The 25,835-nt window shown below is 34.2% G+C and overlaps 1 protein-coding gene across 1 annotated transcript in view; it reads left to right on the top strand.

Annotated features, from left to right (window-relative positions):
* NAALADL2 (N-acetylated alpha-linked acidic dipeptidase like 2) overlaps nucleotides 1-25,835 on the top strand; it is a 1,292,620-nt gene that overhangs the window by 1,087,584 nt on the left and 179,201 nt on the right. Inside the window, exon 12 of the mRNA XM_032407181.1 lies at nucleotides 12-158. Within this exon, the coding sequence (XP_032263072.1) occupies nucleotides 12-158 (147 nt within the window). The remainder of the gene's footprint in view (nucleotides 1-11; nucleotides 159-25,835) is intronic.

The following is a 25,835-nucleotide window of genomic DNA, read 5'->3' as shown; positions in this document are numbered from 1 at the left end:
ATGTTTTTCAGAAAAATCATTTCAACTGTTCCAGAAGAGCTAAGTGCCAAGAAACCAACGTCAGTTCTGTACAGATACAAGGTGATGCGGATTATTTCATCAACCATCTTGGAGTTCCCACTGTGCAGTTTGCCTTTGAGGACATCAAAGCATTAGAGGTGATTGTTCCTAAAAATGCAAAACCCACAAACCCACACACACACACACACACACACACACACACACAGTATAGCAGACATGCAGAATTTGATTTTATCCTGGCTATTTGTCTTTCTTACCAAGTAGGTCACTATAGGAGGCTGCTTCATTTAGAGAGTTATTCTTGTTGTTCAGAGGCTTTGTAACAGTATTTGAAAACATCAGCTCTTTTCAATAGTGTTGAATTCAATTTAAAAAGATTTATACTGTCACTCACATTTTCACAGTGTGCTTCGCAACAAGAAATTTGCAGTAGTTGGATTAACATCAAAACATAATTGTAATCTTCAGTATTCACAGAAACAGATGACACGGACAATAGATTCTCCTCTCCTTGCCCAAGGGAAAATGCGTTTCACATTCTGTATATTAATGTGAGTCTTGTGGATTAGCTGCCCGAAGTTTGTCAATAGTTTGCCTGCCCAAAAAGATACTACTTTTTTTTTATGAGGATAGGAGGTTTTTTCTCCCAAAGATTATCACAGTCCTGATTTACCTTAACTAAGTCTGTGTTCATCTATCTGTTGGACTTCAAACCTTTTGACCTTTCTCAGAATTACGACACAGGAAACTATTTCTCTGCAGATCTAAGCCTGTTGGAGTATTTTACCTTTCACAAGTTGTGCATGCTTTATTGGGAGCTATTTGAAAGTTGGGCGGCCTGGTTAAGGTAATTATTATATTAACTATATAAATAGTGACTGGAAAATAGAATAAAACCTGCTTTGTTTTTCAACTATAGATGCTCCTGAAAAGTTGTGTTTAAATTACATTTTTATAGGCTCAACTTCAGGTATGGGGTATCTTAATTTCTGATAGCATTAGCGATATTTCACTTTCTGTTTCTCAGCAGCACTCCCACACTCATCCCTGAGTTCCTCTGTAAACAGCTAACGGTCACTAATGACTTAAATTCATGGAGGGAGAGACTCCAGGTGAATCCTATTGTAATGAGGTGAATTCTTAGGTAATGGAAAAGTTATCATTACAATTTACCTGTTTTTTTAATTGTATTTTCATATGCTATTGTTGTGTAAAAATGGGATACGTGTGTAGGGGTAGTTTTTTCCCAAGCCCACTATATACACTTTAATGAAATCAATGTATTAAGACAATAACTCATTTTTAATTTTCCTGCTTGATATCTTTTAATATCTCTTCATCATCCTCCTACCTCAGCCCATCCAGCTCCTGTCATGTTAACGTGTTGAATATCTTTTATTCCATCCCTGTCTAAATCATCATGGTTAAATCTTAAGCCAAGAATTTGACAGACAGTATAGTATAGCATTAGGAATGGGTCGATACTTGACTCTGATACTTACGAGACAAATGAGTTGACCTCTTTCAGACTTGTTTTGCAGATGAGGAACCCTGTTATACTTTTAAGGAATCTACTTCTTAGAGACCTGGTAAGGATTAAATGAGACTTCATGGAAGGGATTTAGCTAATACTGAGCACATAATAAGGCCTCTATGAACTACAGCTATCATCGCAGGATTCTGATTGTAGGTTCAACATATTAGTGGAAGAATCTCCAAACTTTTTAGACAAGAACACATTAGTGGAAAGGAGGAGCTTGTTAATTACTAAGGAAAACAAGCTTCTAAGGCTGAAGAGGTAGCATCTAATGAGGATCACCGGGAGGATCTGATGTGTCAGTAGAAAGATTTGGAAACAGGTCACAGTAAAGTTCTAAGAAGACACTGTTATCACTGTGAAACTCTTATGGCTAAAGTCTATCTTCTAGAACTGGCTTGGTCTGAAAGAGCTGATCAGTTTTTTTCAAATTATACCCCAAATGTGCAACTCCCATCAACAAAATTATTTTTTATTATATTTGTCTCTAAAAAAGCAATTAAAAGAGAATCCCCTATGCTTTATAACAAATGACCTTGTTTATAATGCTTTAGTGTGGAAAAAAAATTTAACGTGTTTGTCCCTTGCAAAATGTAAATGCTTGAGATGAGATAATTTTGTGTGGTGAATTCTTCCAAGAACAGATAATAACCTTTGCTTTCTGCATTAACCTATAATAAATATTTGTATACATTGAGAGGAATTATAAACATTGACAGGCTTTATCCATCATATAAAGAATATTTACCCTATGTCCATTAGTAAAGCATGGAGGAAATTAGAGCTTTTTCTTGAATTTGCAATTAGATTTAAAAATATATGTGTATATATAGTTACATATTATATATATTGTGCATATAATTTATAAAATATCTACCACTTATTGAGTACTCGATGTGCTAAAAATTTTTATTTATCCTTACCTAATATTTATAATATCATTTTGAGTCAGCTATTATAATTAATGCTTTTTTGCCAAGGATGAAATAAAGCTTAAAATCAAGTAACTTATTCAAAGTCATAAAATTAATAAATAGCCAAGATAGAAGTTGGCTTTGGATCTGTTTAACAGTAAGCCCATGTTCTCAACTATTACACTAAAGGTTGCAACTTGGAAGCCCAAGGGCAAAATCCAATTTACAGATAGGTTCTGTTTGCCCTGAGCTTTGGGAAAAATTGGATATTTGGAAACATTTTTCCCCAATGGAAACAATTGGCTAAATTGTGCATTACTCACCAGTTTGCCATGTTCTTTATTAAGGAGTCTGCCATGTTGTTTGTCCTAGAGTGCAGTTAAGAAGAGTATTTCTTCAATGCCTGTTGCTATCACAAATTGAAACAATCAACCTAACAGGCCACATGTTTCCCCAGACTTGCATTGCCTGCATTACCCCGCTGGCCCTTGTAGGAATGGGGTTCATTATCACTGCACTCATTTTCAGTAAAAGAGCCAAAGTGGACAATTCTATAGTCCTTTTCACTTTATAAATTGCATGTGTCCTAAATGAGCTAATTTTATAATTATACTCAGGTTTTGGGAGAAATGATTTATTTAAATTTTATTTGGGTGATTATAATGCTAACTTCAGTGCTTTTGCCATTTTTTTTTTTTTTTTTTTTTGTCCAGCAGATTGATTATGGAGCTATTATAGTCTGTTTCAACGAGTGAATGATAATAGGGGAAAAAAAAAACTGTAGGAAAAGAAACTAGTGCCACAGATGCCACTTTTAATGGACATATGGGGTATTATTCTAAAATGATTTTTGGTGAAACATGACATTTTATAATATCCATCCCCAATATTTCATGGTTCCATATTCCCACCAAGGCCTTTTCCCTATAGTTTCCCTGGGTGCTTATATATTGAATAAGATTGCATGAAGCATATTTCATCTTTAGCTTTTCTTGGTGTCTATGCTCTAATTTTCCAATAACTAATTTCACAGATGCAAAGCAATGTATGGATTTGCCAAATGCTAGAATTATTCCTTCTCATAAAATATTGCCCTGTTAATTGAAATGTCTTCAGTTGTAAGTTTCATTGAAATAAGGTTTTCAATTTGTAAACATTGTTGCACCTATTAGGAGAAAGAAGCATTCTGCACAGATTAAATACAATGCAGAGATTGCTGAAAAGGAAATGAAAAGACAGATGCTTTCTGATTAAGAGTGCAATATTTATGACAGGCTGGTGGTCTGATGCACATTTCTTCTGTCACTTAACAGCTGTTTCACATAATTTTTGTTCCAGATCAGTATATTTACTCTCCATAGGGCATGTCAGAGGGTCTGGCTTTCTTAGTATATCAAAAGATCAATCCATGCCCTAGTAAGCTTTCTACCACAGATTGAAGCTCTTGTTCCTCACGCTGTTTAACCTTATATTTTTTGCTCTTCTGCTTGAAACATTCTTTTTTAAACCCAATTTACCTCTATAATGGAGCATTTAACATTTAAATGATAATGAGATAAAGAGGTATTATAGCTTTTATATAGCTGAGTTTTTTGCATAATTGTTTCAATATCATTTAGTAACCCAGCAACTGAAAACCAAGTAGCATAGGTGTTTTGAAACTCTTATTCTTTTTAAGTTAGATGGCTCTGATATCAATTTTGATTCTTAAACTGATATATAACAGCATGAGTATTTGGGTGTATGTATGCATGTGTGAACTTTAATTTTAAGGTAATTTTATCACATAAAAATAATTAATTTGTGCAGGAACAATACAGACACAACACTACAATACACATGCACACATTTTGGAGCAAAGTAACTCATAGTTTACATCTTGATTCTTCATATTTTATTCTACTAAGTAGAAGAATAATTTATTTTACTTAGTGATAATTCTTTCATTACATTTTCTGTTTGGAACTTAGTCACTGACACTGTTGTGTTAACAGATAATAACAGTTCAAAAGTCAATTAGAAGCTCTTGACTTAAGGAGGGGCACCTGGATGGCTCATTCGGTTAAGTGGCTAACTCTTGATTTGGGCTCAGGTCATGATCTCAGGGTTGTGAGATCGAGCCCCATGTTGGGCTCTGAGCTGGGTGTAGAGCCTGCCTAAGATTCTCTCTCTCCCTCTGCCCCTTCCCCCACCTCTCTCTCTCTCTCTCTCAAAACAAAACAAAACAAAACAAAACACAAAACAAGCCCTTGACTTAAGGAACCAAATAGTTGTGTGTACCTATGCATAAGTTGTACTGATATTTTGCAGTATCTGATAGAATTTGTTTCATACTGATAGCTATTAAACTTATATAATGTCACTTAAAAATGAGATTTTACCTTTCTACTTCATGCTAATTGGAGATGGAATGGAAAGTTGTTCTTTAGAGTTCTCTCTAGTCTCTAGTTCATTACTTTTCTTTGTAATTTATTTTGGGAAAAGTGCTTTCAGTGTCAATCAAATCATATGGTATTATTATTTTCAGATCGGACTTAATTCATTTAGGGCAGAGGTTCTTAAACATTTTGTTCTAAAAACCCATTTACCCTCTAAAAGTTGAAAACTCCAAAGAAAAGAGCTTTTGTCTATGTGACTAATATGTATAAATATTTCCTACATTAGGAATTAAAACTGAGAAAATGTACATATGTATTCATTTAAAAATCAATAGTAAACCTGTTACAAATTAATATAAATAACTTATTTTTATGAAAGAGAATTATATTTCCCAAGACAAGAAAATATAAATTAGAAGAGTGACATTATTTTACCTTTTTGCAAATCTCTTTATTGTGACATAATATGAGATAGCTGGATTCTCATGTGTTTCTACACTTTAATCTGTTGTTATACATTTTCTTGGTTGAAATGTATGAAGAAAATCTGGTGTGATAGTCTTTTCATATAATGGCAAGTATTTTCCTTCTATACTACACTGAGACTTGGGAAGTATTAGTTTTCTAACGGTTAGTTTCAACGTGGAATCTACATATTGATGAGCTTTTTGCAACCTGTACACTTATGAATGGAGAGAGAAAATGAAAGCATGAAGCTATGTAATGTCATTATTATTATGAAAATAGTGTTGATCCCAGGGAGCCCTGAGGGCCTCCGACCACACATGGAGAAATGCTGATTTGGGGACGTGGCCTTGGTTACACTAGCCTACCTCATCCTTTATGTCTGACCCAAGGTGTTCAACATTGCTCTTTTTCAAGAATCTGAACTGTGATTCTCTATAAACCTGTGTGTGTATTTTCCGGGCATTTCTGGGTATTGCCATCCCATTCACCTGACAAACAGCATGAAGTAGGGAATATAACACTCTCATAAACTGTGACTTTACAAAGAATTCCACTTCTGAGAAGCCTTCTTTTAGAAGAGAAGGTTAAACCCCAATCAACAAATCAACAGTTATAGAGCAGACTTGAAAAGCTTTGATTGTACAGTATATGAAATGCCTGTCACAGAGGGAGTGCTATTAAAGTTGCTGTATGCTTCTAGCAGCCTGAGGAGTAAACACAAGAAATTGAAATATGATACAGATATTGAAAAAAAACAAAGAATGAAGAAACTCTTAAGACTCAAATGGATGATTCAAAAGATCATACTTCAAATTGCCTAATATTTAGAAATGGCTGCAAGGAGGACAGATGTCCCCTAGCAGTTGTCCTTGCTTAGAATTCTAAATAAGAACATTTATTCCAAATGCCTACCGCCATTAGATCAAAATATATTATGCATGTACTGTATTTTAGCTCTAATGCTATTTTCAGGGATTGTCTTGTGATCATCCCTGTTATGAGGAAATTTGTTTTATAAGGAAGTTTTTTATAATTTCAGTAATAATACTTACAGGTGGGTTTAATGACAGATCAACCATGTTGTAAGTTTGGCAACATTTAAGTTAAGAATATAGGGTGGCTTCAATGTGATATATTCAGATATTTGTTAATTCAAACTCATTCATTTTTTTAGCCAGCAATTATTAAGTACTTGCTGTAATCCAATGCTATGTTAGAAATTCAGAGATGAATAAAATCTGCTCTCCTTCTCTTAAAGTGGTCACAGTCTAGATTAGGACTCAAGACATATAAATAATCAAGTCAAGAAAGTATAGTAGAAGTTCTCTTAAGTGACTTCCACTTAATCAGCTTGTAGAATTCATTGACAATTTCCATTCCTTTAGAACACAAAGATCAATGTCCAAGCCTCCTTGAAGCTCATCATAGTAGATCCTTTCTGAATTTTTGCATACTTGTGTTTTCTTAGTTTATGTGGTATGCTTGCCCGGAGCCAGCTATACTCTCAGATCTATATATGCCCTTTTTGCATTTGTTATAAATAACAAGGTATTTTAATTGCTGCATAAACTTGTGAGTCATGAATATGAAAAAAATTACTTCTAAGAAACCTATAATGATAATGTTCTAAAAGGTGAATTGCTAATAAAAAATTGATATGCAGTAGACCAGGCAGCTCTTAAAGATTTGGGGAAATGGTAGTAATCTAGATGCATTCTGCATTCAGTCTACTTCACAAACATCTTTAATAATTCACTTTAAATAAAAAAGCAGCTTGAAATGTAGATAATGTTTAGGACAAGAAAGAAATAACAGCTTTATTCAACAGATCAATGTTTAGAGAAAAGGTTTTGGCTTTTCATCAAAATATTGGGCCAATAAACATGTACAAGTTCTAAATTAACATATTACTTTAGAGATGTATTTTTCTTACTGATTATTTAATTGAACCAGCTTCTAAATAATTAACCTGCCAGTCAGTGGGACAAATCATATTGGGTAAGATGGCTCACTCTATAAGTGAAGTGAAAGAGGCAGGGTAGTATGAAGGAAAATTTTATTTAATACATATAACATCTGTTTTGTTCTAAATACTTTAAACATGTTCATTCATTTAATTTAGTTCTTGTACTTATAACTAGTACTTATTAGGAAGGTACTAGTATTACCACTTTCATTAAAGATGAAACCTAGGCACCAAGTGGCCAACATCACCCGTCTACTAAGTGGTAGAGTAAGGCTCAAACCAGCACTGTAGTGCCAGATATCTGGGCTTTTCCCGCCTAGTCTTAAACTGTTTCTTGAGGTTTTCTACATAAAATGAACCAGTCCTAAAATGCTTTCCACCTCCCACTATATCCATAGTGCAATGTAACACCACAGTATGTGGTGTTTCTTTTTATTTCTACTTTCCTATACAAAGGTTCTAAACATTTCAGCTTTGACAATTCTTAAAGTTAAGCAATAGCTGGAAGTGGGTAATATTTCTTAACTGAATTTAAAATGAGCCCATAGTTTACATATAATGACAAAATTGATATGAATGTTTCCTTATAGTAATTTACAAAGTCTTGTCCAAAACAAATAGCATTTATAATTTTATTTCCAAGTTCATTTTGGAAGATGAGGACAAGGACGTTTGTCTCTTCTAATTTTAAAGATAATGACATATTTCTTCAAGTAGAATATTTTGAAATCTAAAACCATTTTGAGGAGGGGCACCTGGGTGGTTCAGTCAGTTAAGCAGCCAACTCTTGGTTTTGGCTCAGGTCATGACCTGGGGTTGTGAGATCTGGGTTGTGAGATCAGGCCCCACATGGGGCTCTCTGCTCAGTGGGGAGTCTGCTTCTCTCCCTCTTGGTCTCCCTCTGCCCTTCCCCCCACTTGTGTGCTCTCTCTCATTCTCTCTCTCCCCCAAATAAATAAATAAATCTTTAAAAATTAAAATTATTTTGGGGATGAATTTAGATGACTCTTTAAAATGAATAATTAAAATGTTAACAGCAGTTTTGGTACCCTGTGCTCTAACTGTTAACTCCAGAAGGAAACAGCATATCTAGATTTCATATAGCTGTGGATGATGACTATGGCTATGACTGAATTTCCTTGTCCATTCCTTAATCTCCACAATTCCATACAGTTTTATTTGCATCTGGAATTGCAGGTTTTCAACATCTGTTTCACAGTTAATAGTGTTTCACACAGAAGCTTATAGTTTTGTTTGTTTTTTAATAAGCAAATGCTTCTATAGAAACTACAAAGAAAGACACAACAGTGGACTTTGAAGTCTCATAAATGTTAAAAAGAAATGGATTGAAGCCAAGGCCACTTGGCTTTTAAAGATCACTATAGCTTCCTCATGAAAGTTCCAGCTTTTATATTAGTCTCAAGAGAGTTGCAGTTGTCGTCAGTCTTTTATGATGCTCTGTCCCTGTGATTTTAAATGAACGGAGAATATTCTGAAGGAGAACAAAGTATTTACCAGTATTTTGATTTTCACAGTCTCTTGTCAATAGCATTAGCATTGAAATTATTTTGATATTTTTCTCTTATTAGTGAAAAATGTTTTAAGTCTAAATAGTGTAGTGTTTATGTAGTACTGATAAATGGGCAAAAGTAGGAAAAAAATAAACTGTAACTTCACGCACAAGGTCATTTTTAGTTCTTTAAATTAGTATCTTCTCACTTTATATTTATTCATTGATAATTTTTATCAGAGCATTCGAAATGTTATACATACTCCATGTTTAGAGACAACTTCTAATTTATCACTCAGGTATACATATATGGAAATTGAATTGAAAAGAAATTTTGTGTTATTATTGCTGAGACCTATTGTTAGAAATAATAAAATCAGATTAGGACATGGCAAAATATTGAGGTGAAATTCAAAGCACTTCTTTTCTATACTGGCCACAGGTTCAGGTTAGGAATAGAAGCTCCATCAGCTATCATTGGTTTGCAGACTCCCACCAGTTGTGATTTTGGACAATCCAAGTGGTCAAAGTAAGATCAGAGGCTTCTTTGGTGGGAGGATGGTCATATGAGTTATGGATCCACAGATGGGCCTGGCCCAGAATTTCTCTGATGGAGTGACTGAAAAAAACAAACAAACAAACAAAAAACAACAGTCATAGATTCATTGACTTCTAGAGCAACACTGATCATTGAACCCACGTAGCTTAATTCATTATTCTGTAATAAAAGGAAATAGAAGCTTAGAGGGAATCAGGACTAGAAGAAAAAAAGCAATAAATTAAGTCCTGACTTAGTTATGCCTACTCCTAGCCCAATGCATCTATCTATAGCTGTTCTCTGCTAAACTCCTATTCTGTATTGTCTATTCTTTTTCACACTTCTTTCCCCAATTTTCTTCTCTCTCCCCTCTCCAGTCTGGCTTCTTTTACCTTTTCCTGCACATAAGGTCATATTCTTTATATTCTTTTCTTCTTTTTCTCCCCTTGCCTTTTCTGGATGGTTTTCTGCTCCCACTCCCTTTCCTCCCATTCTGTTTTCTTTTCTTTCTTTCTTTTTCTTTTCTTTTTTTTTTATTGACTCTGAAATTTAGTCTATTTCAAGTGACTTAATGTGTTTAATTTGATCATAGGTGAAGCTATAGCCCAATTCCCCCCTAACATTTCAGGGTACAAGGCAATGGTACAAATGGGGGCTGTTATGTGTACATACTCTTTAAATGTTATAAATCAAACTAAAAAAATGTTCAATAAAATATACTTTCCTCCTGATCTGACAAACACCTATTTAAAAATATTGGGAAGGCAGGCTTGAATTTAATGTTCGCAGACTCATGAGACTCCTATGCCTAAATGTGGTGACAGAGGAAGAACTGACCCTCAGCTCCTGACCCCTGATCCTTGACCCAGCCTTCTTTTTCTGCCCACCCTTGGTTCAGTCCCACACTATGAGGGGCCTTGTGTACATGTGTGTGTACCCAGTCTGCACTTGTAAGCATAGTCCCTAGCACCCATAAATGGCTACTTCTCACCCATTTCCTTGGCCTAGGATTGCACACTGGAGGGACAGTCTTCCCTGGAGATCATAGACCTGGAAAAGAAGGTGGGCCACTGGAAACAGATACAAGGCCTTTTGAGCAGGGAATTCTGAGATTCTAGAATTCAAAGGTTAACTAGAACTTAATCTAGAAAGGGAGTCATGGACTCTGAGGAGGCACATTTCTCTGAGTTGACTTAAGATAAAAAAACCTTGGAAATAAAAAGTGACTAAACTCTAGATACTGAACTTTAGGTATGCCAAACTGTTGACGGTCCTGGTGTAGGAAAATAAATATTCTTGAAGAAACCTGCTCAAATGCCTTGAGTGTGTTATCTAAGATTTGTGGCTAAGAAAACTGGAGACCTGAACCGATCATTTTAGGATCATTGGCAGTATCAGCTGGGTGTTGACCTAACTAACCTAGGTTCTAAAAGGTGTGGCTCTCTAATGGTTGTGACCTTGAAGCTGTGAGGTACTCAATACAGCAAATCACTTCCAGGATATGGTTGAAAATGTGTTTCAAAATTTCAAGCTTAGGGCGCCTGGATGGCTCAGTTGGTTAAGTGTCTGCCTTTGGCTTGGGTCATGATCCCGGGGTCCTGGGATTGAGTCCTACATTGGGCTCCTTGCTCCGTGGGGAACCTACTTCTCCCTCTCCCTCTGCCTCCCTCCCTCCCCCCTCTGTCTCTCACGAATAAATAAATAGAATCTTAAAAAAAAAAAAAAATCAAAGTTAATGAAGTATAAAAAGAAGTGAGAAGTTGTCAAAATGAAAAATATTCAAACAGACCCAGTGTCTGGGACATGAATTCTAGAGCAAGAGTTCATTTCAGTAAACTTTCTAAGCGAAGAAATGCATGATGGAATCTTGAACAAACTCTGGGCATCTTTAAGTGCTATGTTCTCTGCCATCTACTCCATTTTGAAGATTATGATCATGTACTACTGTGAAAAGTTTATAAAATTGTGTTTTATGAGCCCAAATGGTGTGTATATGCATACCAAAATATTTTGAGCCAAGAAACATGTTTGGATATTTTTTTGACAGAGGAACAGTAGAAATTTCCGGGTTTGAAACTTAAGGAGAAAAATGTGAATTCCAAACTAAAACACAATCAGAAAACTGGAAAGTAGGGAATGCTGGTTGAGAACTTAGTCAGCATTTAGTTTTCTTATATTCTGTTGGTAGCCATAGTCTTTTCAAATATATCTTGTAAAGAGAGCCCTGCTACATAGCATAATATAACTAAAATACTATACTGGAAAGCAAAATAATTCTGTTTGCTTGAAATATAGTTATTGGTAATTTTACATTCATTAAGTAAATGTATGAATGAATGGATGGATACATTTTTTAAATTAATATTTTAACCATAGCTACGATATGCTTACAAACCTTAATCTCCCCCCTCCTCCCTCCCTAACTTCTTTAATCAAATTTTAGTCATGCTCTGTATATATTGTTGCTATTCATTTATTTAAGATGATATTAATACAGTTTTCAGATTGTTTTAAAACATAATAATCCATAATATAATTGCATCATAAATTGATGTAACTGTGCACCTATTATTCGATAAGTTTGCCTGCATTGTTTTGTTATTATAGGTAGTATTTTGTGGAAATGTGTAGACTTGATATTTGTTCCTCTCTCCAGTTCCTCTGAAGTAAATTTATGGGTTTAAAGTTTGGGTCAAAATATGAATATTTTAAGCCCTTCGAGATGTTGGAAAAAGATCTTCCTGAATGGTGGTGTATTTTAAAACCTTTATGGCAAAGCATTAGATTGTTCTTTACTCTCACTCTTGCCAACAGTGTTCATTCTTTTAATTGATTTTCTTTTATATTTACTTACTCAATATTAATTTACTAACATTAAAAACTATTTTGTAAGGATATTCAGTGTGGAGTCTGTATTTGGAAATGAATGTCAGCATAGATCAAGATAATTAAATATCTTTCCAGATATAAAAACAGAAATAATATGGCTAAGATATTAACTGAAGGGTCCAGCCTGAGAAATTGTAAATTTGTAATTAATTTAATAATCAGTATGAGGATGACATTCATAAAGGAGTCTATGCTCAAGTTTATCAAGGCATGTAACGTAAGCCTGAACTTCAAGAAGCTTTGAAGTATTTCAGGTGTTGAAGCTGGAAGATAGAAAATGTGTGACAACTAGCTTGACAGGTGTCAGAGATTGCCTTGTGAAAGTTCTAGTATATTGTTCAAAACTACTGCAAGGAAGCAGTATATAGAATTTCTTCAACAAGGTCATAGCAGTTCCTAAGAGGATAGGACAGAGGAGACAATGAAAAAAATTGGAGTTAAAAGTGCACATAAGTCAGCTTTTAATGACTCCAAGGTCATGATTTTAAAATTATGGATACTGACTTTTCGTACTGCACCAAGGTAGATACGTGTATTTAGAGGTGGAGAAGGGGAGTGCAGATTGTTAAGAGGCCCAGGGCATGATGAATGTCTCTGGAGAGTGGGCATGCCACCCCTTCAGAATAGCTGGTACTGCTATACACAATGATTAACCTGTAAGGCAACAAAAAAAATAGACTTGTACCACATTGTACTCTATCATTCTCTGATGTCATTTTTCAGGAGATGCCCTAGGAAAAAGGACACTTCATCACGGGTCGGTGGGTGGGTGGGTGGGGATTAGTATAGAAGTGGCAAGTATATCCTGAATCTTAATGTATTCATATTTCTATTTTATCCATTTTATTATTGGATTCTATGTTTTCATATGTAATATGAAGCATTGTTCTAAAAATGAAGAATGGAATTTGGCTTATTTTAAACCAAAAATTGGGGGTGCCTGGGTGGCTCCGTCGGTGAAGCGTCTGCCTTTGTTTGGCTCAGGTCATGATACCAGGGTCCTGGGATCAAGCCCCACGTCGGGCTCCCTGCTGGGCAGGGAGCCTGCTTATCCCTCTCCTTCCCATTTGTGCTCTCTCTCGTTATGTCTATTGCTATCTCTGTCTCTCTCAAAAAAATAAATAAAATCTTTAAAAAAATAAAATAAACAGAAAATTTAACTCTGATGCTAAAAGAAATACCAGACTCATAGTCCTAAAAGTTTCCCAAAAACATTTGTTAGACTTGTTTATGTTTGTAAAAAAAAATTCTAGACAGAAGAAATAATGGAAAGGAACAAATATATTACGGTAACATGAAAGAAATTAGTCTTTCTCTTCCTTAAAAAATATTAATCATCACCATCAATTAAGTTTAATTGAGCACAAACTAGGTGCAGAACAGTATGCTATGCATTAAGAACAAATAAAGCTATGATACAATCCATGGTGCTCAAGGGATTTATAATCTCTTTAGAGCATCCAGGCATGAGCATAAACAAATAAATGGCAATAAAAGAAGCCAAGGCTCAGTGCCAAGTGATTTCTCTAAACATAAGGTGTCTGAGCCATAGCAAACAGAGTGATTCATTTAAAATTTTAATTATTTTTATTTTCTTAGAATTTACATGTATATTTAAAACTTTGTTAACATCACCATAGATTCTTGAACCCTTCACGAAATACAGATACATCCACCATAAATAATATAAATCTCAAGAGTACTATGGGGGAAAAATAAAACTGAGACTGTACCTGTCAGACAATAAATCAGAGAGAGAGAAATTTCAGCAGAGAGCATCAGGTCTTACAAGTCTACAAACTCCTGTACCTCTCCAGAGGTCAAAGTGACAGGTAGCATCATGATGGCTTCTTCCATGGTAATATTCAAAGTCTGTTTCTGGAATAGTCCATGGATTGGTTACTGGTAGAGTCCATTTATAAAGGCATCTATGTATTATAATGTCCTCTTAATTCAGAATCTAGACATGTGATAACATCACTTTCCCAGAACATCGCCATAAGCTCATCCACCCAAGCTCTAATTCTTGAAATTATTGTTGACTCTTTTCTTCTTCATCCCCCAATCAATTTTTTCTAACTCCTATTTTTGCCAGTCACTCCATTGCTGAGTTCAATTTATTTTTTCTTACAATGTATCTCATTGCTATCATTGAAACTCTAGCTGTTGTAGGCCATTCATTATGCCCTCATAAAGGACTTTGGTCTCCTATTTTGGTAGACTTCCCTGCCACCACTTCATCCTGCAACTGCTTAAAGACTAACCTCCAAAAAATGTCTTTACTTATGCCTCTCTTCCCTTTCCTTTCCCTGGCTTAGCGACCTTCCACATTTTCCAGTGAACAATTTTTAATAGTCCTATCAATAACATAATCTTTTCCTCAACACAACTATTGTTTTTATCATTCTCATGACATCTAATAGGGTAATGCCTTGAAGTTCATTGTATTCTCTTTTTCTCCTAATAGTGTATATGCTTGTTGAGTCTGCAAGTTTTGTCCTAACCATATTTGTACACTATGTTTGTACCAAGAGGGTACAACCATGAAACAGTACTCTGAATTACATTAATCCCTATTTAAACAGTGTACTCATTTCTTGGGGCTGCCTTAACAAAGTACTACCAGTACTGGGTGGTTCAAACAACGAAATTTATTGTCTCACATTCCTAGAGCCTATAAATCAAGATCGAGGTGTCAGTAGGCAGGGTTGTTTCTCTCTGAAGGCTGTAAAGAAAAATGTGTTCCATGCCTCTCTCCTAGCTTCTGGTGCTTTAATCTTTGGCATTCTTTGGCTTGTAGCAACATAATTCCAATATTCACATGGCATTCTACCTGTCTCTGTCTTTGTGTCCAGATTTTCCCTTTTAATATAGACACAGTCATATTGGATTAAGAGTTACTCTAATGACCTCATTTTAGCCTAATAATCTGCAAAGACCCTATATCCCCATAAGATCATTTTCAAAGGTATTGGGGGTTAAAACGTCAACATCTTGGAGACACAATCCAACCCCAAACAGCCAGTACTATTTTAGATTAATGTGGACTGCAGAGGATTGTGTTTTGGGGGGTTGGTCTTTTGTTTGTTTGCTTGTTTTTTAGGAAATTGATTTGTAGCTTCTTGACTATGTTTCTGTTCTATCCCTGAAGTGTTCATTTGAACTTGCAAACTACATATAAATTGTCTACCTTCTCCAATCCTTCTATTCCCCCTTTAAATATCTTTTCATATAGATTTAGAATACTTGCTGTTAAATTTCCTTCCTGTTCTTTTAAAATAACTTTAGCAGTTTGGGTCAGGAAGCCCTGATAAAGTACTTAAGTATTTCCAAGTGACACACTGTACATTTGTTTATGTTCCAGTTAGCTGGGTTCATTGGTCTGCATGATTATCTAATCACATTACTATACAATATTGCAAAGTGGAAATCTGAATAAGCTTTCCATGATTGGTCATCATAGAAAATAGAATCTTGATTTGCTATGGTTCCAGATGGTGGTTTGCTTATAATAGTTTAGATTTAATCATAATCATTATAAACTAAACGCAGCTAAATTATACTATCTTAGAGAGAATTTTCATGTTGTTTGCAACCATAGGCTCTTGCAGAAGGCGTGTCCTTATCCTTTGTAGAGTTAGGAATAGACTATTATTACTATGCCATTCTTTGAATGTTGCCATTCTCTTTACCATAAAGAATTAATCCTTAAAATTAGTGCTTCCCAGTCATGAATGTTATTTATTTGTGATTCGTCTTTTGAGCACATCCAAGTAGAATACTTTTTTGATGTTGAGAAGCCTCCTCTCCAGTTAACATCACAGGTATGTTGAGATTATTACCAACATTATCAATTTGTTTTGAGAAAATATTTTAGCATACATTAGTATAAAATATCCCCAGTTTTTTAAATTATTTATTGGCAGATATAAATTCAGTATGCAATATTTTATGCTAGCTGTCCAGAACCTGGCTCTGTACGGCTTACAGAACATTTATTTTTACCACCTAAGTCATAAAAGTTGTTTTCCATATCTTCAGTCAAACTTAACTACAGGCAAGAAGAAGTGAAGAAATTACCTGTCACATTATTCACAGGCCAGACCAAGATACTGTAAATACCATGGCCCACTAAGCTAATTTAGAAGAAAAAATGGAAAGAGGTTTTTAAAAGATGGCATTTGTATGTAATATATGTAGAAGAGTTTAGGGTTTTGACAGTTTGAGATTGTATCCTCTTTAGAGAGAATGCATAATGACTTTTATTTCTTTTGAAATATGCATAACTTCTTGAAGGTAACTTTCAACTCTCATTAGCACTTTTCAAAGCAAGTTTCCCATCTTTATGAAAGCAGAGGGTATGACATACCTGAACTTTGAATAGAGTGAATGTTTACTTATCAACAATTCAATCATTTCCCCTCTTGTTTGGATCTTTCACTCCATTAATTTGTGGGAGAAAAAAAAAACCTACTGTGGACATACAAGTTTGGGTTTGACTGTTCTATTATTAAGTCTCCTACCTAATCAACATTACAAGAATATATCTAATTCTAGCTAAAGTATGGAATGCTGTTAAGATCTGTTTGTGGGAATGAGTTTGTGGATAAAAGTGTGGCTATTGTTGATTGTCCATCCTTGTTTCTTACTGACCTGTAACCTTTTACAAGTTAACTTCTTTCAACTATAATCTCCTCATCTACAAAATGAGAGTTTTAATGATATCTGCATCATGATTACCTTGAATATTATGTCAGGGTTTCTCAACCTCAACACTATGACATTGTGCCAGATAATTCTTTGTCGTGGAGTGCTGCCCTGTGTTTTGAAGGATGTTTAGCCACATCTCTGGTCTCTGTTTACTAGATGCCAGTGTAGCGCTCCACCCCTCAGGCATGACAACCAAAAATGTCTCCAGATATCACTAAAAGCCTGCTGGAAGGCAAAATTCCCCCAGTTGAAGATCATTGGATTACATGAATATCAATATCTGCATCTATAGAGAGAGCTTTGCACAGTTTCTGGCATATAAGTGCTCAGTAAACTTTGGCTATGATTATCATATAGCTGACAGGCTTTTATAATATCTTCTCTGAAGAGCCATACTCTTTAAAAACATGAACACTGTCTCTGTTCTCTTTATATATGTACATGCGTATATAAGATCTATATCTGAATATATGTGTACATGTATATTAGATATTTTCCAGCTATTATTCAAAGTAATGAAGGGCATAACAAAATAGTTAATATCTACCCAGAGCCATCAAGCCTCATTAGATTCATTCTCTTGGCCAATACATATTTTACAAATTATCAAAACTTTCCAAAAGAGATGGACTTAAATTTCTCTCTCTCCAAGTGACCATGTAAGAATAAAATACAGACATAGGAAATGGCAGACAGTAGAGTGAAAATATTGGTGTCTATTATACAACATGATAGGGATTATCACCAGTGAGGATTTTTTTTCCTCTAACCCCATGGCTGGGTCCAAAAATAGACTGCAATTTTTTTTTTTTTTTTTTTTTTTTAATGCTGCTTGATTCCTAAAAGCCTAAAATGGGAAGCATTAAAAGTTTAAAATGGGAAGCAGTATGTGAAAATGTAAAAACTGGTTTAGGTAATTCCATTGTCCTAATGGTAATAATAGTAATAACTTGATTTGTTTCATTTTCTATATATTTTGAGGCCTTTCCCTTGTCTCCTGTAATTCCCTCAGCTGTGCTCTTTAGGTAGGGATTATTTCGACCTGCTTATAGACATGGAGACTGAGACAGAGGTCATACTCCTATTAAGGGACAGATATGGGGCCAAATAATATGTCTCAAAGGATATAAGTTTCCCCTACCCCACAGGCCGTCAGATGTCTAAGCACAGCTCCCACTGCCGTAGCCATGAGCCATTCTGAGAAACTTGCATGATGTTTCCACTCATGAGCCTTTTCCATTCATCTCCCTTTCTTTCTCACTATTTCAAGTGACTTAATCCTTCACAGTGCACTCCAGGGTTATTCCCTCTAACAGGCTCTGGTAATGCTTTTAGTACATTACTCTACATGAATTGTACTCTTAAATATTCTTCTGGACGCTCATTTAGTTGAGTTTTGTAGTAAGAGCACACTGACATTGTTAAGGTTAATGACTCAGTGTTTTACAAGTTGAAACACATTTGAGGTTAAATTGATTGTTTGGATCATTTTATTCAACATTGTGAAGGCCCTGAGTGTGGGTGTTACTTACTGCCTTGGAGGAACATCTTTGTTACACCCTTAATGGTGTGGTATCGGTAGTGATAACATATTCGCAAGCCTCGCATTACTCTAAAAGTGTTTCTGAAATGTGGGCTATAAAAATTACTGCTAGTGAATTTACACTGGCATATTGGTACTCTATGATAAAAAAGCATTTATCATTTTATATATTGCATGGTATGCTCATTTAAAATCCTGTCACATAAGAATCATTAATTCCACTGTCCCCATGACAGTGTTAATGATCAGAGTTTCAGTCTCTCGGCCAAGGCTGCACAATTACTAAATGGCAATAATAATAATAATAATAATAATAATAATAACGGCTAACATTTACAGAGTGGCTACTATGTACTAGGCATTATGTTAAATGCTTTGTTGTGTATAAAGACATTTATTTCTTAGAAAGTTTAATTAGCTTTTTGTGTCCATGTAAGTCTTAAGGAGGAATCTGAAGCCAGTCAGTCTGATTTCAGAGATTATTCCCTTAACTTAAGCTTCCTCCCTACACTCCATTCCTAGAGCTGGACCTTGAGTCAAGTCCTCTGGCTTCTTCTGCCTCCAGATTTCTCATTTGTCTGCCTCTCTTGTTCCAAGATCTTATGTTGATTGACCATTATATACTAGTTTTTCAGTATCAGTGTACCTCTAGTGCTTAATGCACTGGCTAAGACACTCAACGAACACCTGGTGAATTAACCTGTTACTCTTAATTTGCATATTTACAGGAGCCTTTAAAAAGATCTGTGTTTATCCCAACTAAATGACTTAGTTATGGATGTATATAACATGTTAGGCCAGTACTGGAAGAGCATACAGACCTCTAGGGACGTCTGAAATTTCACAATGTAAGTAATTGTCTTATCTTAAAAACATGATGTAAGGCTGGCCCTTCTTTAGTAATTCTATTCTTATAAATTATTCTTAAAATGCTATGCTATTATAACAAGAAACATAAAGAACCCAAAATCTTCCAAAGATAAAAAAACACATGACAAAGTAATAAAAAGCATAATATCTACAAAGGAATGAGAATAAGACTGGCATCAGAATCCTCATCAGCAAGTTAGGATACTACCAGAAAATGGGGAAACGCCTTTAGAGTTTTTAGAGAAAATTATTTTAAACCTAGAATTCTAGACCCACTCAATCAATCAATCAGTTGTGTAAACAGAATCAGGACCTCTCTATTGCATGGGCTCACAAAGCTTACTTCTCATGTATGTATTCTTAGAAAATTTCTTTAAGATGCTACGAAATGAGGAGAAAAATAAGAAAAAGGGTGATATGGAATACAGGAAACAGTGACTGTCATTCAAAAGAATACCGAATGGAAGAAATAGGAGTGAAGCTACACAGCTATCCAAAAAACAAATGGTCCAATAAGAAGCAAAGGGACAGAGACATCTGGAGGGGCACAAAGATCAAAGCAAAATCCAAAATTCATATGAGAGTTATAATTTAAATATGAAACTTCCACTTTAAAATAGAGTATGAAATCAGTGAAGCTTAAGAATGGAATGGATTTCAAACAACGAATAGAACAAGTAATAAGCTGGCAGATATTTGGAATATTTGAAAACAGAAAATGTTTCTTCACTCAATAAGGAGGAGGGGAAAAAAAAAACAAAAAACAACAATCAGAAATTCTGCAGAGAAGGGAAAAAAACCCAAATCTGAAGTTAACTGATGTGTCTCTAGATTTTGATCAATAAGTAAGAAAGGAAAATCTATATGAGTAGTATTTTTGAGTGGAATGAGGTTGTTTTATTGGTTAGAAATGTATATAATTCTGATAGCCTACTTGCCTCAGTAGTGAATGATAGTTATGTAGTTAAAATGTTATACATATTGTTTATTGTATATTTCAACTTTTGAAATAAAGCTATATATAAATAATTATGATAATACAGTAGAATGTAAATAATAGGAATCTTGTCAACATAAAAGTAGCAAATGTTGCATATTTGGAGATTAAAGAAGCATGGGGCAATAATATATTAACTCTATATGGGGAGAAATTAAGATACAATTAAGAGTTGGTAGAACTAAAAATAGAGATTTAAGTATTTTTAAATATTAAAAATATGCATGAGCTAAGAATAGTGTTTATAACCGTGTTTGGGGTAAAAGGAGTAATTTGATGGCTGTTTATGAACTAAATCTATATTTAAATACACAATGTTAATACATTATTTAAATTTATGAATTAATAAAGAGTAGTATTAGTATATAATTCAGAAAAATTAATAAAACCATCAAGATAAGTAAAAACTGAAGCTCATATGGGTAGTAAATAAAACTAATTATTTACTACTCTAATGGTATACGAGTAAATAAAGTATCAGAACTACAAAGAAGAAAAGGATCAAGGGAAGGAGAGAGGAAAAACAGAAGGTCGTTAATTCAGTAATTGAGAGAGGAGAAATGACCCCGTCAAGTAGCAAAGCAGGAATTAGAAACCAGAGAATAATGAACTCATTTCACATTGGATACATTTCAAATGGAGACATTCTAGCAAAGCTAGTACTCTAGATTTGTCTGATTCATGTATATTTTATCTTGTCACTGATTGAGCAAAATCAGGAGTTGAGAAGATTTCTGTGAACATCATCATGCAAGAGAAAAAGAAAATCTAGGAATGTATTCTGTGAATACACTCTTTTTCCAGTTAATGAGGTGGAACATACGTAATTTTGCTCACTAACAATGTTTCTTTAGTAGTTTCGGCTTCATTTGACAAAACTGGTATCTTTACTATGATGATACTACTCATCACTCATCACTATAGGTACAAATGAACATTATTATAGAGATGGTTTAAGATTGTTGTCTTCTTCTAATATACATGAATAATCGAAAGTAACTTTTAGCTTAAACACTGTTATCTGATTGTTTTATGGGTGCAAATCTTGGGCCCATATCAGTTGTATGAGAGCAGGACGAAATCATATTCCTTAGTCTCTAATATTTAATTTCAATAAAAATAAATACCAGGTATATCATATTGCAGTTTAAAACTTGGAAAAACTTAAATCAAGCTAGACATAATCTCAAGAATTCACACCAATACTTCTAATTATTTTGAGGAATTATTTATAAGATTCTCAGTTGTATGTCCTTGGCTAGAAAAAGAAATTTAGAGAAATCTAAAATAATTAAATATATATATATATATATTCTCCAAGTCTCAAGACACTTAGTTTTAAATTTACATACATATATATAATCTTAAATTCTAAAAGAATCACATCTTTTTTGCATAGCAGATGTTTCCTCTTTTAAAGGTAAAAACTATCACAGAGAAGTATTAGATGAGTTCTTGGAGAGATTTGGAAAGCTTTAATATGTTAGCTTTGGAAACTTAAAATGAATTCATTTTTTTTCCCCTGAACATCCCTTACCAGTGTCTGTACTTCATTTGCCTTTTGTCCCACAAATACATTTTAGTCTTAACCAAGCTTGAGCCAACTAACCAGACCATGTGCCATTGTATTACATACACTCTGTGACAAATGGACCTTGTTTCATTTCAAAGGATTTGAACTTGAAATCTCTCCCAACAGTTATAAAGCAAATGTCTTTCCTCCTGTCAGCCATTGCCTAATTTAAACTTCCCATCTGCATTTCTAATTATGATACAGAAAAATCTGTGTCTAACAAAGAGTTGTTTGTTCTTTTTCCTCCCCTCTCAGGAAGGACAAATTTAGGCATATGGCTAAAAAGAAGGACAGCATTTTCATTTCACACCTTAAAAATGCCATCTAATAATTCTTTATTGATTTTTTTTTAGGTGCCTGATGTTTACTTTTGAAACACATTTTGGTATTCTTATTAAAGTTTATGTAACCATTTATTTCTGTTTTAAAATAATAAAAATTGAAATAATTAATAACATATTTAATGTCAAAAATGTAAAATACATACATTCAGATATTATTTCTAAAGTCTTATTTATGTACCTGGCCAAATGAATGCTTTCCTCCAGTGCTTTCTTGTACCACACAGTAAAATGTTTTCTTTTTGTTTTTGTTTTTTTATATTTTTATTTTTAGCTCTGTGATGTTGGACACAATATGAGAAGTCCCACTTGATTTTTAAAAAATTTTTTTATTGTTATGTTAATCACCATACATTACATCATTAGTTTTTGATGTAGTGTTCCATGATTCATTGTTTGTGCATAACACCCAGTGCTCCATGCAGAATGTGCCCTCTTTAATACCCATCACCAGGCTCACCCATCCTCCCACCCCCTTCCCCTCTAGAACCCTACCTAGAGCAATCCACTTGATTTTGATAGAGTGATTGAATATAACACGTATGTCAGGAGCACAGAATACTGGTGATTTGGGGCATGTTATAGGTTCACAGCAAAATACTAACATGAAGACTGTCAAAATCTGGCATTTTAGGTTTTTTCAGTTAAAATACCTTGAATAGATTGAACACAGTGAATGAATCATGCTCTTATCCAGAGAGATAGTTATTGTTCTAGGTAGAAATTGAAGTTACTTGATAAAATGGCTAGGTTTATACTACACAGTAGCTGGGCCATGGATAAACAGAGGGTTTAATTCTTTAACACATAAATTCAGTATCTTCCAGAAACACCAAACACCAAAACTAAAAATCAGATCATTGACTTTCATTGTGGTTTTGTAATATCTTTAGCTATAAAACAGACATTCAGTGAAGATATATAGCCATAGCTATATTGTAGAGTCTGTAACAAAAGTAATTATAGAAATACAATTTTTGCTTTAACAAAATTAAACTCTCTGTTCCTTGGAACTTCTCTACTCTCTCTCTCATATATATATATATTTATATTTATATATATGTTTACATATATATGTTCTCTACTCTCTCTCATATATATATATACTTATATATATATATATGTTAATGTGTACTCATGTTGATCTGAACTTTATTAATATGTATATAGGAACTTTTCTCAATTTTAATAACCTATAAGCATCTCTTCAGAAAATATAGATTTAGAAGGCTTCTTATCTCTACATTGTAACCATGGACAAGAAGAGAGTCGATGGAAAAATAAGTCAGAGGCAGAGAAGCATTATCTGGTTTAAAATACATGAATATATATTTATATCTGTTTCTATATGAACCTTTTACAGAACCCTAGTCTCCTAGCATTAATTAGTTAATGATTAACAATTATGATAGATCAATGATGAACTATTAATTATTCATTGATTGAAACTTTGGTTGAACTATAATATGGGCATAATATAGGCAATTGTGCCATATTCTGAACTTATAAACACAGTAATAAGTATATATATCTATATCTACATCCCAGGAGGACAAAAGTGACCATCTAATTCTCACAGGGAAGCCTGGGCATGCTAATTGATCTGGGCTTTATAAGTTCAGTAGATAATTATTATGCAGAAGAATACCAAAGTTACAGGGCTTGAACAAAAATCCATGCTGTGATTCAGAAAGTTTCATTACAGTGGTAAGGGAACTGGAAAGAGGCTGGGGAGACAGGCTTTGGCCAAATTTGATGGGCCTCAAATTCTATATGCAGAATGTGAGATTTAAGTCTTTTTCTTTTTTTAACAATTTATTTGGAAACAATTTCAAGCTTACAGAAAAATTTCAAGAATAAGAATAGAATAATACAAATAACAATACAAAATTTTATAAACCTTTTACCTGGAATTACCTATGGTTAATATTTTTCTCCATTTATCAATCATTTATTCTCTCTCTCTCTGGATAGTGGGTGGATAGATAGATATTAAGATATAGATAGAAATAGATATCTATGTACATATATACATCTAAAATATTTCTGAGTAAGTTATGTACATCATGTCCTTTTGCCTTAAATATATCATTGTGGGGGTGCCTGGGTGGCGCAGTTGTTTAAGCATCTGACTCTTGGTTTCAGCTCAGGTCATGATCTCAGGGTTGTGGGATCAAGCCCCTCATTGGACTCCATGCTCAGTGTGGAGTCTGCTTGAGACTCTCTCTCCCTCTGCTGCTGTCCCCCCACTCTCTCTCTCAAATGAATAAATCAATCTTTAAAAAATATGTCATTGTGCATTTCCTCAAAACAAAAATATTCTTACATAGCTCAATGAAGTATCAACTTTAGTAAATTTAACACTAATAAAATCTAATAAAATTAATTAATAAAATTTTATCTAATCTCCTGTTCACATTCTAGTTTTTCTTTTTTTCAGTTGGCCCAATAGTATCCATTATAGCTTTCATTTTTCTGCAATACAAGAACCAGTGTATGATCAGGTGTTGCATTTTGTTATTCTGCTTTTCAATCTCATTAATCTGGAACATTTGCATAGCCTTTCTTTGTCTTTTTTTTTTTTTTTTTACATTTTTCATTTTTGTTAGTGAGGTGAAATAACTACAATATAAAATTTACATCTTAACCATTTTTAAGTATGCAGTTCAAAGATAGCAAATGGATTTGTATTGTTGTGTGACCAACCATCACCACCATCCATCTCCCTAAATTTTTCACCTTTTAAAATTGAAACTCTATTCCCATTGAACAATAACTCCCCATTCTTCTCTCTCCTCTGGTGCCTGGCAACTACCATTCTACTTTCTGCCTCTATGAGTTTGACTATATAGAAACCTCATATAAGTGGACTCATACAGTATTTGTCTTTTGCATTTGGTTTATTTCACTTAGCATAATTTCCTCAAGATCCATTCATGTTGTTGCATGTGTCAGAATTTCCTGCCTTCTTAACAATACTCTATTGTATGTATACACCACATTTTGCTTTTGCATTCCTCCATCTGTGGACACTTGGGTTGTGACAATGTTTTAGCTATTGTGAATAATGCTGCTATGAACATGAGTGTATTTCTTCAAGATCCTACTTTCAATTCCCTTGGATGTATACCTAGAAGTGCAATTGTTGGATAGTAATTGGTTGCATTAGTAATGGTAAATCTATTTTTAATTTTTAGGAAACCCCCATAGTGTCCTCCAGCACAGCTGTACCATTTTACATCTGCATGAACAGTATTCAGCGGTTCTCTTTCTCCACTTCCTCGCCAACACTTGTCATTTTCTTCTTTTTTTGATAGTAACCACCCTAACGGGTGTGAGGGGGTAGCTTATGGTAATTTTTTAAATCTTTGTGACATAGAAATTTTTGAAATATTCAATTTCCCTTTCCATCCACCCCACTGTTTTAAGTAAAATATTCCTCATTTTGGGTTTGTCTGATATTTCCTTATGATTAAGGTTAGGTTATATATTCCTGGCCAAACCATACCCTACATGATATTTGGGGTTTGATTCTTTATATCATGAGGTAGAATGAAAAGATTTTAAGCATGGAAACATC

Source organism: Phoca vitulina, unplaced genomic scaffold, assembly GCF_004348235.1.
Source record: "Phoca vitulina isolate PV1807 unplaced genomic scaffold, GSC_HSeal_1.0 scaffold8, whole genome shotgun sequence".
NCBI classification, from domain to species: domain Eukaryota; kingdom Metazoa; phylum Chordata; class Mammalia; order Carnivora; family Phocidae; genus Phoca; species Phoca vitulina.
The sequence above is the reverse complement of the archived record's forward strand: the minus strand, read 5'-3'. Positions and strand labels throughout refer to the sequence as shown.